At 34.3% G+C, this 18,853-nt stretch overlaps 1 protein-coding gene across 2 annotated transcripts in view; it reads left to right on the top strand.

Moving 5' to 3' along the window:
* Nucleotides 1-18,853, top strand: part of GALR2_4 (Galanin receptor type 2) — a gene marked incomplete at both ends in the record, with an annotated part of 80,724 nt that overhangs the window by 51,769 nt on the left and 10,102 nt on the right. For both annotated transcript variants that reach the window (XM_051215024.1, XM_035734278.1), the window contains one exon: nucleotides 1,569-1,942. In XM_051215024.1, the coding sequence (XP_051068207.1) occupies nucleotides 1,569-1,942 (374 nt within the window). The remainder of the gene's footprint in view (nucleotides 1-1,568; nucleotides 1,943-18,853) is intronic.

Raw genomic sequence — 18,853 nt, 5'->3', positions numbered from 1 at the left:
AATCATCCCAAATCACTAACTAATGTATAAATAAAATAACAGGTTGCACGTAATCGCATATCTTTCAAATTTTCGGTGGCTAATGAATAAATCCTAGTAACAAGTTAGTTACTAAACATGTGTGGTGTGGGTTACTTATATCCATATAAGTAGTAAACTACGGTGGTCAGGCATAGAATGTACTTCAGCAGAAGATCAATAAGGAAAGAACGAAAACGGAACGCAACTGGTATGAAAATGCATGAACAATGAAATCTGAGTTAATGGGCTGATATTTGGAAAGGAACAGTCAAATTTTAGACGATGAATTGATATTTTGCAAATTAACTATTCACTATAAGGTTTTAGTGAGATGCTCTGCAATTTCGTATCCAACACATTAGGTTGTCACCACTCGTGTTCTTGTTCACTACATATGTACATCGACTACTGAGGATTAGTTAACCACTATTATTTCTAAGATAATTAACCATACATTGTTAGTTCCTAGATAATCACTTAAAGACTGAACAGTTTATTTCTATCCACAAACATATTAATGATTAAGATGTGTTTTTTCTTTAAAAAACTCCTCATTAGTTCTATTACTCTTTGAAACATACAGATGATGACTGTTATTGTATGATTCTTAATCCTTTAAAAAGATTATTTATTTATTGAATGGTTCTACTTTCAATGAATTAGAAATGTATCATCATTAGGAATAATTAAAATATTTTCGAAATCTGCAATTTAAAAATACCTTAAAGTTAAATAGAAAAGTTGATCATCACTCAATTACTCTGTGCTTATCTCCGAATCCACTTTATCATGCTCATTGAGAAACCCATCAATTCATATTTTTTTCTTTTACGGTCTTATGTTCTACGGTTTCTATGAATTTAAATCGAAACAGAACCACCAGAGTTTTTAAAGTAAAAGACATTTGTGTTTAATAGGTTTTTTCGACAGCCACAATGGTTCCACCAGTATGACATCAGGCGTGATGCTGATACAAATTGATAAGTTGGCGGCCTGCTTGAATATCTAACCTACCTGTTCCTGTCATCTAGATATTTCAACTAGTCATCTGTTTTCTTGTTTGTTTTAACACATCATTATGTCTGTTGAGTGTACAGACTATTCAGGCGCGTTTATGAAAAGTTTACATTTTCCTATACAGGTTACAAAAAGGTACAATCAGCGACACCATGTTGGCCGGTAATATGCATTGAAAAGAACGAACATTATACAGATGTCGACTTCTGGACTGCTAACATCTAACTGGCGATCACTCAATATTTATCGTCAGGATCGATCAAGAAATAAGAAAAGGAGACTTGTTGAAATACTTTGTGCTGAGGATTCTATATTGTGCCAAAAATATAATAGCGAATAAAGTTAATAATAATAATACATACCTATAGTATTTAAAACCATGTAAAAAGCAGTATTTTATTACTACAAGCGGATTGTTTTTACGACTTAGAGCACGGAAGATTCTTTTTATATCATCTGAAATGAATTTTTATTCTTCCACTAAATTATCCATCCCATCAATCTATTTTTTTTTAAATCTTTTCTCCTAGTTGGAATTATATTTGCCTTACCAATAATCATATTTCAAGTATTAATACCAGCACCAAGGGATGATATATTACCGGATAATATCACATTACTTAGCACTACTTCTACAGATATATCAAACAATACTTATTATCTAACAGAGATACCACAAATATATACTTCAACAAGTAAACAAACTCATGATTTAATTACAACATATCTTAATATCAACAATAATAATAATAATTACAATCAAGAAGTATTTTGTCGAGAACAATTTCCAACTCAATCAAGTCGTATGGGTTATCAACTTTTTGTTTTACTCTCAACTTATGTACTTCCATTTGCATGTATTCTAATTTTAAATTCTTGTATTGTGCTAAAATTAAAACAAAAAGTAAGTTCGTTTTAATATTCAATAATTTCTGCATTTGAATTCATTAAAAACACAAATGAATATATTTCAGTATACATACCTACATTAATTTATTTATCTACGTAGATTTTTAACGAAGGAATTTTTAATACTAATTTAGTTACAAAGTTACCAAGAAATCTGTAAATACACTTGCTATTTCAATAGTTCAAATCATGAGTCAATTGAAGCTAGACCATCATGGAAAATCTGGAAGCACTGGACAGCGGTTTCGTTCTATTGTGGGACTCCTCAGCAGTGCGCATCCACGATCACGCCACACGGGATGCGAACCCAGGATTTATCAGTCTCGCGCGCGAGCGCTTAACCACTAGATCACTGAGCTAGCCAGCATCCAGTGGTGTGTCTAACTTGATATTGTTTGCTTGTATCTTCCCATTGTTGTTTAGGACTGAAATTGATCGGTCTCTTGTTGATATATGTGTATCCTATGCGGACTGCCTCGACATTACTTTAATTTACAAGTGTTATAAATAAAGATGGAGGGTGGACAACAGTGGAATTAAAGAGTGATTATCAACTCTGAAATGCATGTACATCCAGATGACGAGTGCCAGAGTAGGACGAAACGCACATCCTGGATTCCATTGCTAACCGTCATCCATCTTTATTTACAAATCCATAAATAATTTTAATTACTTATTTTTAACGATAAATATACAAAATCGATCCAGCTATCAATCATTTGGTTACACATATAAAACTGTTATTAAACAATCACCTTAGATTAATTTTAAGTGACATCAAGTTTTTGATGGAGTTTTTTTCTCTGAGCTGGATGGTTTGGTCTCGGAGCTTTCATTGTTCTTCTGAACGACATCATCAGCACAAACTTCAGGTAGAGATCAAGTGTTAATTTTAGTCAATGTATTGTTAAAAATACTAAAGTGGAAATAAAATTCTAATAACTTTTATTATGTCTAAAATTTTCATTAAAATAAAATTTATGATTTCGTTTTACTGAAGTGATAAAGTTTTTAAAAATAACCTATGTAAAATGTATTGTATCGTCAGCAGCTCTCATCTGATCATTACATTGTATTTAAAGATGCATTTCATTTCACTTGGTGAGAAGTCAGGACTTTTGGCATGATATTTTACTAAAAAAATATATAGATGTCTTACACCTTGACAGTTTAATATTCAAAATCAGACATGATAATGATGAAGAAATATACACATTAAACGTATGTTACATAAGTCATGTGCAGTTACCTTTCTCGGTCTGCGATAAGAGATTCGCTAACAATATTCACAGAAACTTTAAAGCACTTTAATTACCATTAGCTATAACACACTATGTACATTGTACAAATTTTAATTACTATACGAGGGAACCATTTTAGTCTGATCACAATAAAAATATGAAAAGTTTTTTTTAATTATACCATAGGTGACTATTTATTATGCACATTAACAGACTAAAGATTCATCCTGAAGTCGTTTACGAGATGGAATAACACTAAAACAACCGCGATTTAAATTTATTATTCGCACCTATCCCGTGATAATGAACGATTCTTCACAACTTCCCCTACCGTACTCCTTAAACTTGTCGTCTAATATTATTAATCGATTATTATTATTATTTAAAAGTCAAGAATTTGTTTAGTCATTGCCTTTCTAAATAACAACGAGACCTAGTAATCTCTCTATCACCAGTTCAAGTTCTTACGTGGCTAGAACCAGAGATAACCTGTTTTTCAGCATGCTATGTCTTTATACATTTGTACACAGGAAATGTTTATACCTAGGTATATCGAACTAATATTTTGATAACCTTTAAACCAATAGAACTAAAGAAATAATGAATAAATGGTTCTCTACTGCAGAAAAAAATATGACCGTACTAATTTTAAAACGAACATCACATATACTGGGCTACTTTAAAAATATCACGTCTAAATTTATAAAACTGTTTTTGATGGCTTAAATGTTTAAAAATATATACACAGATACCAACACTCACTGATCTTCATTTAGTACGCCTGTTAGATTATACAACGATGGAATATATTGAATGTCATCGAACATGTGTTGCTTATCACAACTTACATGAATGTTTATTACTGACGTTCATCACACTGACTGAAAAATTCAGTAGATGTCAGTGTGAAGTAAAAGTTTTAGAACTCAACTATTTGAAAACTGTAGGTTAAGCAAACTGAAGAAGTCAATCACACAAAATGTCAACTGCACTATAAACCTGAGGTTTTCACGTTCAGTTCACAAGTAGCACCAGTTTATGATGATCATCCTAAAAGTAAGATGTTTCTTTCCAAAATTATTAATGGTAATCGCCAGATAATCTTTAACATAAATCTTATGATAGTATTTATGAGTAGTAAAGATTAATGGCTAATAAATGATTGGTTATTGTCAATATTCTAGTTTAATAGAAAGTCAATCACTTATCTTCTATCACCAGTGAATTCTCTAATTGGGATATTGAGAATGGAATGTGTATCTTAATCTCAAAGGAAATAAAAATTTGATCAAGGTTGAAGACAGATAACTTTGGTAAGCGTTGACTATCATAAAATATAAGTCTAGGACGTCTTGTTGATTTTGTGTTCATACCTAACATCAAACAACATGTACTTGGACATTAATTCACTTGAACTAGTGACCATATTGCAATTCGATTGAGAGAATTTGATCAATACTTAGGACTAAACAAACATAATCATGACTACTATTCGATTATTGGTCAATATGAATTCGTCTACACAGAAATAGATAGATAAGCAAAATGAAGATACATTTTAAAGATAGTATTGTAAATAACTTCAATAATCAATTATATGTGTATATCCCCATTTCTACTCCACTGAAAGAAGTTTCAATTAATATTAGATTTATCAATTCCTTTTCCAGAGAAATGTATACTGAAAATTGTATACACATTACTGTATTTCAATAAGTAATTCAACATGAAGCGGTTTTTTCCCTTCTCAGAATACATGAATTAGGAAAGTGAAATAAATGCGGTAAAACAAAAGAGTTTAAATAAGCGTTGAGATAGTATTAGATAGTTTCTTAATCAAAGGTTAAGTGGTGCTTTCACATGAACTGTTTGTATTCACTAACAAAATAATACTGATCAGAAATTATAAATTAAGTCAATCAAAATGTAGTGGACATTGGTTTTAGATCATCAATTATATTGTTATACATTAAAGTGTTTAATGTACTCATTAGATCTAATGTAAACAGTGATTTCTGTAAAATGAAGCATAAAATCAATGTATTTAGTTGTTATTTAAATTAACTATCAGTTAATAACGTGATTATTTTTCTTTTGTACTTACCATATATAATAATCATATTTAAGTAACAGTGAACATGTTAAATTGTAGTGTTTAGTACTATGTCAAGCCCACATAGATTATTTTACCTTCCGGAAAGACCAATTCATACATTCTATCGGAGTCACATTTTAGTGTTGTTAATTATTCACTTATTAATCTTGACTCCTTTTATATAAGCGTATATGTGTTAATTGCTTACCTTATTTATTACGTGTCTGTAACTTATTTTTGTTTGACTATAAATATTAAGTTACTCTTTATCAAAACAAGTTGGCTCATTTGTCTTCTCAGCCTCACTTTGTTTCCAATTTTTCCTACGACAATCTCCGCTTCTTATGGCTTTCCCATATATATATATATATATATATATATATATATATATATATATATTTGAATCTTGGTCATTGACTTGACTCTTGGTGTAAGTCTTAATTCGCCTCTGTATTCGCTCACTCGCGCGCATCATCTTTTCTGGTCTAATTCACTTGATGCTTGTAACTTACTGACTTATGCTATTCGATAGTAAACTGTAGTCGGTACTTTGTGTTACCTTCTGAATTCATACACTATTAGGATTTATTTGATAATAATTATCATGGCGATTGATATACGAAAATTAAAGAATGATTACAAAGTTAATCCACTATAAAATAACATTTGATGTTCGATTATTTTATATGATCTAATGAAGAACATCTTGTTATACATAACATATTTAATTTCTTTATTTTTTTCAAACAGCCCACAATTTTCTTTTTTCAAATCAGAAATCATTCAATATTCACGCAATTTTCAAATATTTCAAATTCTATATATGATTAGTATGGTAACCTTATCTATAAACTAATTTAGGTTATCTTAGTATTTCATTATATATCTTCATTATATTAGTTATTTACAACTTTCTATTATTTTTTTTTTAAAAAGTTTCAGTTTTAACCAATAAATAGTAGAAACCCTCTTTTTATTTTATTTTATTTATTTATTTTATTTAAACAAAAAAATCTGGCTGGTGACCTAATCGAAACATGTCACTTTATAAGAGATATGTGGACGATATCTTCGTTGGTTGTGAAAGAAATGAGGATATATACTGTTTATTGAATACATTTAACACTCTCTAAAACCATATCAGTCTCTTATGTGAAGATGAGGAGAACAATCAGCTTTCCTTCCTAGATATACTTCTGAGTACACGAGAAGATGGCTCAGTCAAGAGATCCATTTTTAGAAAGCCAACGAGGACATATCAATACCTTAGTTATTATAGTTATTGCTCTGTGTAATCAGTCATTAACAAGACATACTGTGCAGCGGTCATTATCAAGGGAGCAACAAGGTTCATGTTTCATCGAAAACCTAAAAGACAAGAAAACAATTGCGTCATATCACACAGTGTTTACCAATTTAAATGTGTGTGGTCACACATACATAGGGAGGAGCAATCGTGATCTCAAAATTAGGGTGTGTGATGATGCACCAAAATGGTTGCAGAAACAAATACAATCAAATGATCCAATAAGAGTAGAGGATAAATACCCGTCATCCTCTATTGCTAAACATAGAATCGAAATAAGCTATAAGAATAATCTAAACTCGGCTTTTGTGGTGTTGTATAAAAGTGTAAAAGGGCGTGTACTAAGGTTTATTGAAGCTTTAGCCATACAAAAATTCAAACCGGCCAACAGATCCGAAGTATTTTGCATAGACAACTGTTAATAAATACTTGTGTCTCCTGGATGATAGTTTTCGTAGTTCTCCAGGTTTCCGCCCCAAACAGTAGAATTGTCTTGACACTTGTATTGAAAATTCTGATCTTAGTGTTGTATATTCAAAAACAGTTTTTTCTCACCTTAAACCTATCCTGATAATATTGGCTTATTATCCAGAGTGATTAGGTTCCAAATTGTGTTCACATTATTTTTATTACTCTTATTATTATTATCTTTGTCTCCTTTTACCTCATTTCCAATCTAGTTCTTAACAAGTATATGTGATCAGATTGTTCGAAATGTATTGCGCTAATATATCATCACATAGTTTTGATAATCTTCGTTTTCTTATTACATTATCGAAAAACTCAGTTGTGTTAACTGATAGTTTCTGAGTAAATAACTTTTCAAGGAGAAAATTTCATAACAATAATAAGTAACAATAGCCAATACGGAAACTGTCAATATTGTTACGTTAGACTTAAATATTCAAAGTAAACACAGGAAATTAATAAACATTTGGAATTATTTACTTTTATTCTTTAAAAACAAGTTACAAATTTGTCATTTAAATGATGATTGTTACTTGTCAAAAAAGAGAGAGAAGAAAAAAAGAAAACAAAATGTGAAATTATCATTCACATTCAGGAAGTGGAACTTATTGATTTTCTTGGGATTTATCGAAATCTTAGGAGTTGACAGAACTAATCATAAACATTGCACTAATGATAAAACACTAGAGAAAGGGGGGAAAAGTACACATATATGACATGTGATTTATAGGAGAACTAAATTGTTATTGTTGTTGAATATGTATGAAATGCTGGTAACAGAAACAAGTATCAAATAGTCTGTCCTACAGAGTGGTTATTGAAATGAAATTTATATTGCGTCATTAGGTTTGTTCTTTTTTAGTATGAGGAGGTTTGTGGAGATGGTAGAATTTTCACAGCTAAATCATATATTGATATTAATGAGAGCATTACTCGAAACATGAAAGCACTGGACGGTCATTTTATTCTAATATGGGACTTCTCAGTAGTATGCATCCACCATCCTGCATCTGAGACCTATGCCCCCGCACGAAAATATTTAACCTCTAGACCATTGTGTTAACATTTAACGGTGTATATGTTTAAATTCAATTAGTTTAATATATTTCTCAACCTTCATCCATTGCCTGTGGAGTATAACTATCTCAGACCTGACTTGGTTGAACCCCACTGGTCACAGCTTCTCACTAGAATTCTAATTTATGTATTCAATCATTTGCTTATAATTACCGATACCGAAACTTTAAAATTCATTTTATCACTGTTGAGAAAAGGCTTAGCGTAATGAAGAACCAAAAAATCCACCAAACTAAACGAAATGATATTTCCGTGCAGAAAAAAACATAATAATACAGTTTATAACTAAATTTTAAAAAACACGAATAGTTTGTATCGAATTGCACCAGGTGAATAAGAACTGAGCCATAATCAACTTCGTTCAACTAGAATAGAAAATTTACTGTTTAAGCAAGACAAGACAAAAGACTACAAAGAGATAGTTGCTGACATATATTCTGAGTTACATCTGATAAAGTTCAGGTTACTAAGTTGAAAGACCTTGAGAAACCTTTCCCTTTAGAAATTAGTAATAAAACAGCAGACAATAATCTAATGAATTTAATCTTCCTTCTACGCGGCCATGTCATTCAATAATATCTTCTACACTTTTTCAACTGGAATCTGTTGTTGTATAACGATGCAAAATATGAAAGTCACTGTGACTGAATGTGCGAAACACGCCTAGAATAATGAAACTAGTGTTTTAAGGTGTTAACACTTATGGAAATGTTAGGAAGACTCAGTCTATCCAGAAGTTTTATGGACAAATATTAGTTCTTTTATTTTAAAAAACCTTGCTAATTTTGTTTGTGATTCATATTTCCACACTGATCTTCCCTGTTGCTTGAATGGTTATCCCGACTTTTAATTTGCCAATAATTTGTGTATTTCATGATCATTGGGAGTTGATACAAATAAAATGTTATTTCATTACTATTTAACTTCTAAACCGTTCAAATATTAAGTTCCTTATGAACTCCCAATTTCTTAGTGTCACCCATTACATTGAGGTTTATTGCTTAAGTGTTTTATATCAGTCACCTAGTCTATCAAGTTCACACTAGAAAAATATCGCAATCCTTCGAATTCAGGAGTTGATTTAAAATTATCTAAGCATTTGAACTTCTTAAATTACAAATCTAATTATTGTTATTTCAGTAATCTGATAAGAAATTTTACATAAAAAAATTTATTTCATTATTATTTATATCCTAACGGTTTTGTGGATATTATAGTAATTTCAATGGTTGAGATCATGAGTCAATTGAAGCTAGACCACCATGGAAAACATGGAAGCACTAAACGACCGTTTATTCCTATTGTGAGACTCCTCAGCGACATTCGAACCCAGGACCTATCAGTCTCGCGCGCGAGCGCTTAGCCACTAGACCACTGAGTCGGCACCCAACGGTGTTATTATCATTATTTGTACAGTTGTAATATGATTATCAGTTAGAGAAGGACATCTTCAAAATCACATTACATCACTTATAAACACTATAAATCTAATTCATATATATGTAATCTTAATTTAGTCATAAACTTTTCAAGTGAATTTTGTTTCTTCATACCTTATAATTTCTCAATTGCATGTTTTAAATGCAAGAGCTAAGAACCAGGAGTAACGTATGTCTTTGTTGTCAGCAAACATTTTTCAGAAGAATCTTTGTAATGTACAAGAATACAAGTTGGGACAATTAAATGAATTTCTACACCAAAATTACAGAACATCTTAGTAAAATCTGAGAGTCATACTTACTTACTTATTTACTTGCTTACATACATACTTACTTACTTACTTACTTAACTTACTTACGCCTGTTACCCTCAATGGAACATAGGCCGCCGACTACCATTCTCCAACACACTCTGTCATGGGCCTTCTTTTCTAGTTCCATCCAATTCTTGTTCATTCTTCTCATTTCTATCTCCATTTCACGGCGTACTATGTTCTTTAGTCTTCCTCTTCTCCTTTGGCCTTGAGGATTCCATGTGAGGGCTTGTCTTGTGACGCAGTTGGGTGCTTTCCTTAATGTGTGTCCTATCCACTTCCAGCGATTCTTCCTAATTCCTTCCTCCACTGGAATCTGGTTTGTTCTCTCCCACAATAGGTTGTTGCTAATAGTGTCTGGCCAACGGATCCGAAGTATTTTGCATAGACAACTGTTAATAAACACTTGTATCTTCTGGATGATGACTTTCGTAGTTCTCCAAGTTTCCGCCCCAAACAGTAGAACTGTCTTGATATTTGTATTGAAAATTCTGATCTTGGTGTTGGTTGACAGTTGCTTTGAGTTCCAGATGTTCCTCAGTTGCAAATACACTGCTCTTGCTTTGTCGATCCACGCCCTCACATTTGTATCAGATCCACCCTGTTCATCAATGATGCTGCCCAAATACGTAAAGGCTTTTACATCTTCCAAATCTTCTCCGTCAATTGTGATTTGATTGGTCCATGCTGTGTTGTGTCGGAGAATCCTACTTTTCCCTTTGTGTATATTGAGACCTATTGCTGCTGAGGCTGCTGCTACACTGTTCGTCTTCTCCTGTATTTGTTGTTGCGTTTGGGATAGAAGAGTCAGATCATCTGCGAAGTCTAGATCGTTCAACTGGATCCTAGATATCCACCGTCTCCCGTGCTTCCCTTCAGATGTTGGAGCCTTCATGATCCAGTCGATCACCAGGAGAAAGAGGAAGGGTGAGAGAAGCCACCTTGCCTGACACCGGTTTTGACCCCGAACGAATGTGTCAACTGTCCTCCATTCACGACTTTGCAATTTAACCCACCATAGGAATTCCGGATGATGTTGATATCTTCTGAGGCACGCCGTAATGTCGAAGAAGCTTCCATAGTGTTGTTCTGTCCACGCTATCAAATGCTCTCTCGTAGTCAATGAATTTGATGTAGAGTGATGAATTCCATTCAATTGATTATTTTACAATGATCCGTAGAGTTGCAATTTGGTCTGTACACAATCGATCCTAACGGAAAACAACCTGTTGATCTCGAAGTTGAACGTCTATGGAGTCCTGCATTCTGTTCAACCACACCCTGTTGAAGACTCTTTATGCCATTGAGAGAAGAGTGGTTCCTCTGTAGTTCTCACACTTGCTGAGATCGCCTCTCTTTGGTATTTTGATCAGAAGTCCTTCTTTTCAATCTGTTGGTACTTGTTCCTTATCCCAAATCTTATTGAAGACGATGTGGAGTATCCTTGCAGTTGCCGCTACGTCTGCTTTTAGTGCCGCTGCTGGGATGTTGTCCGGTCCTGCTGCTTTGCCACTCTTGATTTGTCTGATGGCCATGCTGATTTCTTCAATTGTTGGTGGGCCAACATTAATTGGGAGGTCTGTGGGTGCTGCTTCGATGTTGGGTGGGTTCAGTGGAGCTGGTCGATTCAATAGTTCTTTGAAGTGTTCTACCCACCTGTTTCCTTGCTCTTCAAAGTTGGTGATTACCTTGCCTTCTTTGCTTTTCATTGGTCGTTCTGGTTTGCGGCGATTTCCAGAGAGTTTCTTTGTTGTGTCGTACAGTTGTCTCATGTTTCCTTCTCTTGCAGCCTTTTCCGCCGTCATTGCTAGATCTTCCACATATTCCCGTTTGTCAGTTCTGATGCTCCTCTTTACTTGTTTGTTTACTTCTGTGTATTCAGCTTGTGCCTTGGCTTTCTCTGCTCTTGTTCGACTGGTATTGATTGCTGCCTCCTTGTTCCTCCTTTCTTCAATCTTATCCAGTGTATCAACAGTGATCCATTCCTTGTGATGGTGCTTCTTGTGGCCCAGGACCTCATGACATGTTGAAGTGATTGCCTCTTTGATTCCCTTCCAGTTGCCCTCCATAGTAGTTCCTTCTCCATTGAGTAGATCATGAAAGGCCTGGAACTTGTTGCTGAGGTCTATCTTGAATTTGTTGAGTTTGTTAGTATCGTGAAGAAAGGCCGTATTGAACTTTTTTGATATTGTCAGCCCCGTTGTCCAGTGTTTCTTGAGTTTCAACTTCATCTTGGCGATCAGCAAGTGATGGTCTGATGCTATACCAGCTCCTTTCTTGGTTCTCACGTCTTCCATCGTCCTCCTGAACTTTTTGTTGATGCAGAAATGGTCGATTTGGTTTTGTGTAGTGTGACCCGGTGAAGTCCATGTGGTTTTGTGTATGCGTTTATGTGGGAATATGGTGCCGCCTATGACCAGTTTATTAAAGGCACATAGATTTGCAAATCTCTCACCATTTTCGTTTCTTTCTCCCAGTCCGTGTCGTCCCATGATGTCTTCATATCCAGTGTTGTCCGTTCCAACCTTGGCATTGAAATCTCCCATCAGAATGGTCAGGTCCTTTATTGGGCACTTCTCGATCATTGACTGCAGCCTATTGTAGAAGTGATCTTTGGCGTCTTCATTGTAGTCGTATGTAGGCGCATAGCATTGGATGATGTTCATTGAAATATCCTCTTTCTTTGTTTTGAACGAGGCTTTCATGATCCTTGGTCCATGAGATTCCCATCCTATAAGTGCATTTTGTGCTTGTTTGGACAGCATCAATGCAACTCCTTGTGTATGTGGTGCATTTTCTTCTTCATGACCGGAGTATAACAGGAGCTCTCCTGTAGTTAGTCGTTGTTGTCCAACTTGTGTCCAATGTGTTTCACTGATCCCAAGCACCTCTAGGTTGTACCTCCTCATTTCTGCAGCAATTTGGAAGAGACTCTCCCGGTGTCCCACATTGTACGAGTATTCCATGTACCTAAATAAATGGTTGCTCTGGTTGTCAGAAGGGGCATCGGCCTCGTGACTTCCGACGGAACTCGACTTTCATCATGAGGCGTCATAGTTCTTCTAAATGAAGACCTTCTGACTCCCAGGGCAGAGTTTAAAAGGTTTGAATAATTTTTTCTGGTTAGCGATTTTTTAGCGAATTAGTTTACTACGGGATGGGGACGCTAACCCCATGCCCAACCCTTCTTCTTTATCCGGGCTTGAGACCGGCAGTAGCTCCTAGAGGGACTCCAGTTGGAGTTCTGAGAGCCATACAGTAAATACCTAATTTACAAGATGTCAATTAGTTGTCTCAAACTTGACTGTTTCTTTTGCGAATGTCAATCAGTCGTCTCAAACTTTATTGTTCCTCAATTTCCACAGCAATCATTCGCTGTTCTCACTCTCTTTTCTTTGATCTTCTTAACCTTCTACTGCCAGACATTCCTTTTTGTTTGACGATACATTACTTTACTTACTTACTTACTTACGCCTGTTACTCCCAATGGAGCATAGGCCGCTGACCAGCATTCTCCAACCCACTCTGTCATGGGCCTTCTTTTCTAGTTCCATCCAATTCTTGTTCATTTTTCTCATGTCTATCTCCATTTCTCGGCGTAATGTGTTCTTTGGTCTTCCTCTCCCCCTTAACCTTGAGGATTCCATGTGAGGGCTTGTCTTGTGACGCAGTTGGGTGCTTTCCTTAATGTGTGTCCTATCCACTTCCAGCGATTCTTCCTAATTCCTTCCTCCACTGGAATCTGGTTTGTTCTCTCCCACAATAGGTTGTTGCTAATAGTGTCTGGCCAACGGATCCGAAGTATTTTGCATAGACAACTGTTAATAAACACTTGTATCTTCTGGATGATGGCTTTCGTAGTTCTCCAAGTTTCCGCCCCAAACAGTAGAACTGTCTTGATATTTGTATTGAAAATTCTGATCTTGGTGTTGGTTGACAGTTGCTTTGAGTTCCAGATGTTCCTCAGTTGCAAATACACTGCTCTTGCTTTGTCGATCCACGCCCTCACATTTGTATCAGATCCACCCTGTTCATCAATGATGCTGCCCAAATACGTAAAGGCTTTTACATCTTCCAAATCTTCTCCGTCAATTGTGATTTGATTGGTCCATGCTGTGTTGTGTCGGAGAATCCTACTTTTCCCTTTGTGTATATTGAGACCTATTGCTGCTGAGGCTGCTGCCACACTGTTTGTCTTCTCCTGCATCTGTTGTTGTGTTTGGGATAGAAGGGCCAGATCGTCTGCGAAGTCTAGATCATCCAACTGCATCTTAGATGTCCATTGTATCCCGCGCTTTCCTTCAGATGTTGACGTCTTCATGATCCAGTCGATCACCAGGAGAAAGAGAAAGGGTGAGAGTAAGCAACCTTGCCTAACACCGGTCTTCACTTTGAACGGCTTTGTCAACTGTCCTCCATGCACGATTTCGCAGTGTAATCCATCATATGAGTTCTGTATTATATTGACGATACATACTATTTATATTTGTCGACATCAGTAGCACACACAACATGTTTACCATTTATGGTTATGTTATATCTAGAGCTTATATTCTGATATGACGCGTATAACCTCAGCACATGAAGGCTAGAACCTTTCTAAGTCACAATGAGAAGACAGAAGACTGGTGAGAGGAATGTTATTCCAGACAGTGTAAAATTATAGACCAAACTGTCAGGTATTCATAGTTTTTAGTAAAAACGAAATCATTATTATAGCTATCCAATCCGCACACAGGAGGTTATTAGCATTGTCCAATCGGGAAGCTAAACGTACAAATTCCAGAGTATTCCTCCAAAAGATGATTGGATGGAATATCTTTGGCTCTTTCTGAGCTTCTTAGGGCTTCCTCGAATTCACCCGTGGACCGTCCTCACAGGTTAATTGATTTTTTGTCAAATAGTAATAGTGTAAAATAACATTGTAGTATAGATAACATCATTCAAATTAATCTTATCAAATTCGAAAGTTAGTTTTTACACTAAAAAATGGGGTTAAACTAATGATCATGAGAGATATTGAATAAATTTCAGGAAGAAAGATTTCATATTTGAAAATGATAACTATTAATTCAATGTTGTCATAACAATAATTTCAAATTTGTGAAGATAAATAGCTTAATTCATTGTTTTGATTAAGGTAATTGAAGTCACTCGAAACCTAATGATTGTTTTAGTTAGTTTGTAGATAACTTGTGAAGTTTTAATTATTATAGAAACTAATTATTTATAATAATACTTCATAAACTTTTCATCTTTTAAAACTAGCTGATTAATGATCCTGGTATCAATGTAATGACTGTGCATATTGATATCTTATTTGGAATACTTACATTGCTATAGACTGTTTCACATGAGTGTCTAACTGGCACATATAAAGACAAGAGGAGAAAAAACAACCTAATTTTCAGGAAACAGTCTATACGTAAAAGTATATTTAGCAATGTACGATGAAATATAACTAAAAACTTTCAACTTTCAGAACTGAATTTATTTTTATCCACTAAACAACAAACAGCTAGTGTTCCTAAAAGCATTTCGTGCATTGGTTGGAGTTAGACATTAGCAGAATTGCATGCTAGCTCAGTGGCCTACAGGTTAAGCGTCCTGGGTTCAAATCTCGCGCGGCAGGATCGTGGATACGCACTGCTGAGAAGCTCCACAATAGGACAAAACGGCCGTTTAGTGCTTCCAGGTTTTCCATGGTGGTCTAGCTTCAATTGACTCATGATCTGAACTATCGAAATTACTATAATATCCACAAAAAAGCCCTTCTCATAAAAAGACCACTGAAATTACTGAAAAAAAGTGAATGTCGATGTAAACAAGTAAACCTTTATTTAAACATACATCAATAGTAGCTAATCAAGAGGATTTTCTGTGTCGATGATTAATTCTGATTAAAACAGTTATCTCAATGATTCATGGAAAGTTGTCCTTTTTCGGTGTTATCCTATTGTTAAATAAGGATTATAGATCAGTGAAATACACTTTTTATTATGACATCCATAAGTTTCATACTGTTTCAAAATCTATCAGATAAATAATAGACTAAAAGTATTTGATGATAATTTATTTAGTGTTTTTTCAATTGTCTAATGGGAAAATAATTTTTAACATGAAATTAACCAAACGTTTTATATGTTATCATAATATACTATTTAAAACTGTACTGGTTCAATGATTATTAAAAGATAACACAATACGCATAGCGTGCAACTATATTTATTAAAGAGTACACTTTGGTATCAAACGCAGAGAAATTAAGGCAGTTATTTATATAGTGTATATTAGTTGTTTAAGCTTTCGTTGTGTGTACATCTTGGACGGATCACCTCGATATTGACATTAAGTCACAGGCATTTTTTAAGCAAAGATGTATGGAGACTAGTAGTCGAACCTAAGACGCGTGTTTCGTCCACTGAGCATAAAAAATTGCTTGTGATTTAATAGCAATATCGAGGCAATCCGCACAGGATCCACATGCTAAATTAAAACGAATAATCGCAATCCTAGATATCAGTGGGAAGATTTAAACAACCAATATATATATATATATATATATATATATATATATATATAGAGAGAGAGAGAGAGAGAGAGAGGAGAGAGGGAGAGAGAGAGTTTGAAACAAACACTACTAGGTTCGGGTCTCGAAGCACGTACATCTAGATGACGACTCTCGAATAGGAGGAAATGAGAGTCCTAAATCCAACTCCTAGTCACTATCCATCTACCTATTTATAAAAATCTAAGCTTATTTCACTGTTCTTCTATTTATGAAAAGTAGTCTAATGCTAATCTACATTAGTAAACGATTAAAAACCGTTTGTTTATCACTTAACTAGTAATAATCTAGTCAACCAACAACTTAAGACTGTTTATTGTAAAAAGGAAGAGTTAATATTTACATTAGAAAAATATTAGATTAACATTAGACAAATTTATTTGTTTTTTAATCACATCTTAGTTGTTTGTTATCTTATATCTGGTACAAATATCAAATTAATGTTAATTGATTGTCAATTTTTTTCTTAACTATCCAATTCGATGAAAGAACTTATAAGAGTATCCTTGAAAATTTTGTTCCATTTATCCAAAATATCACTGACTGTATAATAGTGATTTGCATTATATTATCTTCAGTACAATTCATTGTCAGTTCATTCATTATATATATATATATATATATATATATATATATATATATATATATTGCGAAACTTTCAATGTGATTATGATACAGTTCATTCGGATAACAAAAATTGTAACATAAATCTACACGGTAAAATTCATCTTCAATTATCCAGGGTCATATAATTTTTTTCCACTAACTAGACATATTTATTTGTAACGAAAAGTAAATAAAACTTATATTGCTACAAAACACATGACATAAAAGTGTATTGAATCAGCAATTTTCACAGGAAGGCTAATCAGTAAAATATTTGGTGAATAAACTTTATTAGAAGGAATTTTTGTGTAGATTTCGATCATTCCAATAGTCGAAATCATGAGTCAATGAATCGCCCTCGAGACTGATAGGTCCTAAGTTTGAATCTCGCGGGGGGGGGCAGAATCGTGGCTGCGCACTACTGAGGAGTCCCATACTAGGGCGAAACGGCCGTCTAGTGCTTCCAGGTTTTCCATGGTGGTCTAGCTTTGACTGATTCATGACTTCAACTACTGAAATTATCAAAATCTTCACAAAAACCCTTTCTGGTAATAATCATCTACTCACAAGTGACTGACTTCATGAGGCATTTCATGGAGTTCTAGTGAGAAGCCGTAACCAGTGGAGTTTAACCAGGTCCGTTGTGAGATATCAGCTCATTGAAGACAATGGTGAACGGTGGCGCGATTTCGTGGATTGGTTGGAGTTAAACATTAACATAGTTGCATTCTGGCTCAGTGGTTCACAGGTCAAGTGTTCGCGCGCAAGACTGAATGATCCGGGGTCGAGTCCCGTGTGCGAGCTCGTAGATGCACACTGTTGAGGAGTCCCATACAAGGATGAAATGGCTTTTCAGTGCTTCCACGTTTTCAATGGTGGTCTTACATTGGACGATTCATAATATCAATTAAAAAAATGGAAAATTGGATAAACAGCGTAATGTTTTAACAAATATCAGACAATCGTATGCCTACAGAAGGTACACACTGGTCAACTGAAAGTATACTTCTGTTTTAAATAACCCTCTTGAATAATTGAGTAAAATTTTCATAAGTTTTTTTTCCAGTAATACTTCAATTTATCACTTGAATTGTTTTCTTATTGTTTTTAAGTGGAATATATTGATCCCACAATTTCCGAATTCTTATGATAGACCTACACAGAATATGAATTTATCAGACAAATTAATCAAAATTTTATTTTTCCGTTATTATAAACATTTTTATAACATTTCGATTTCTTTTATCAAGAAAATTTTATTTAGAAACTGACCTTCATTTGCCGATAACAGTAATATTTCTACCATTTCTATGTCGTGTTTATTATAGACTATTTTATATACCTTTAATATATTATCTGTTCAACTGTCTCCTAAACTGAACGATCACTATGATAATCAATGAACAATTACTATTGAGATCATGAACCAAACTAATTAAGATAATTGCCGAAAACCAAATAAGCATTGAACAGTTGTTTCGTCCTAGTACAGAACATCTGAGCAGTGCTCACCCTCAACCCCACCGAGGATTGAACTGTAGACCTTCAGCTCCTGCGGTTAACATTTAGCCTTTAAATTACTTAGCCTACATCCATTAACGTATACGTTTAACTTCAGCCAGTTCATGATATTATCTAACCATCTCCTATTGTCTTCAGTTCGTAACTCTCCTCACTCATCACAAGTTCTCGATAGAACTCAAGGAATTACTTCTCGAAATTTGTCATTTATGAGTGTACGGTCCTCTAATTCGCAAAAGATGATGATAGTGCTTTAATATTTAAGACATTG

This window comes from Schistosoma haematobium, chromosome 2 (assembly GCF_000699445.3).
Source record: "Schistosoma haematobium chromosome 2, whole genome shotgun sequence".
In the NCBI taxonomy this organism is placed as follows: Eukaryota; Metazoa; Platyhelminthes; class Trematoda; order Strigeidida; family Schistosomatidae; genus Schistosoma; species Schistosoma haematobium.
This window is presented reverse-complemented; position numbering and strand designations above follow the sequence as displayed.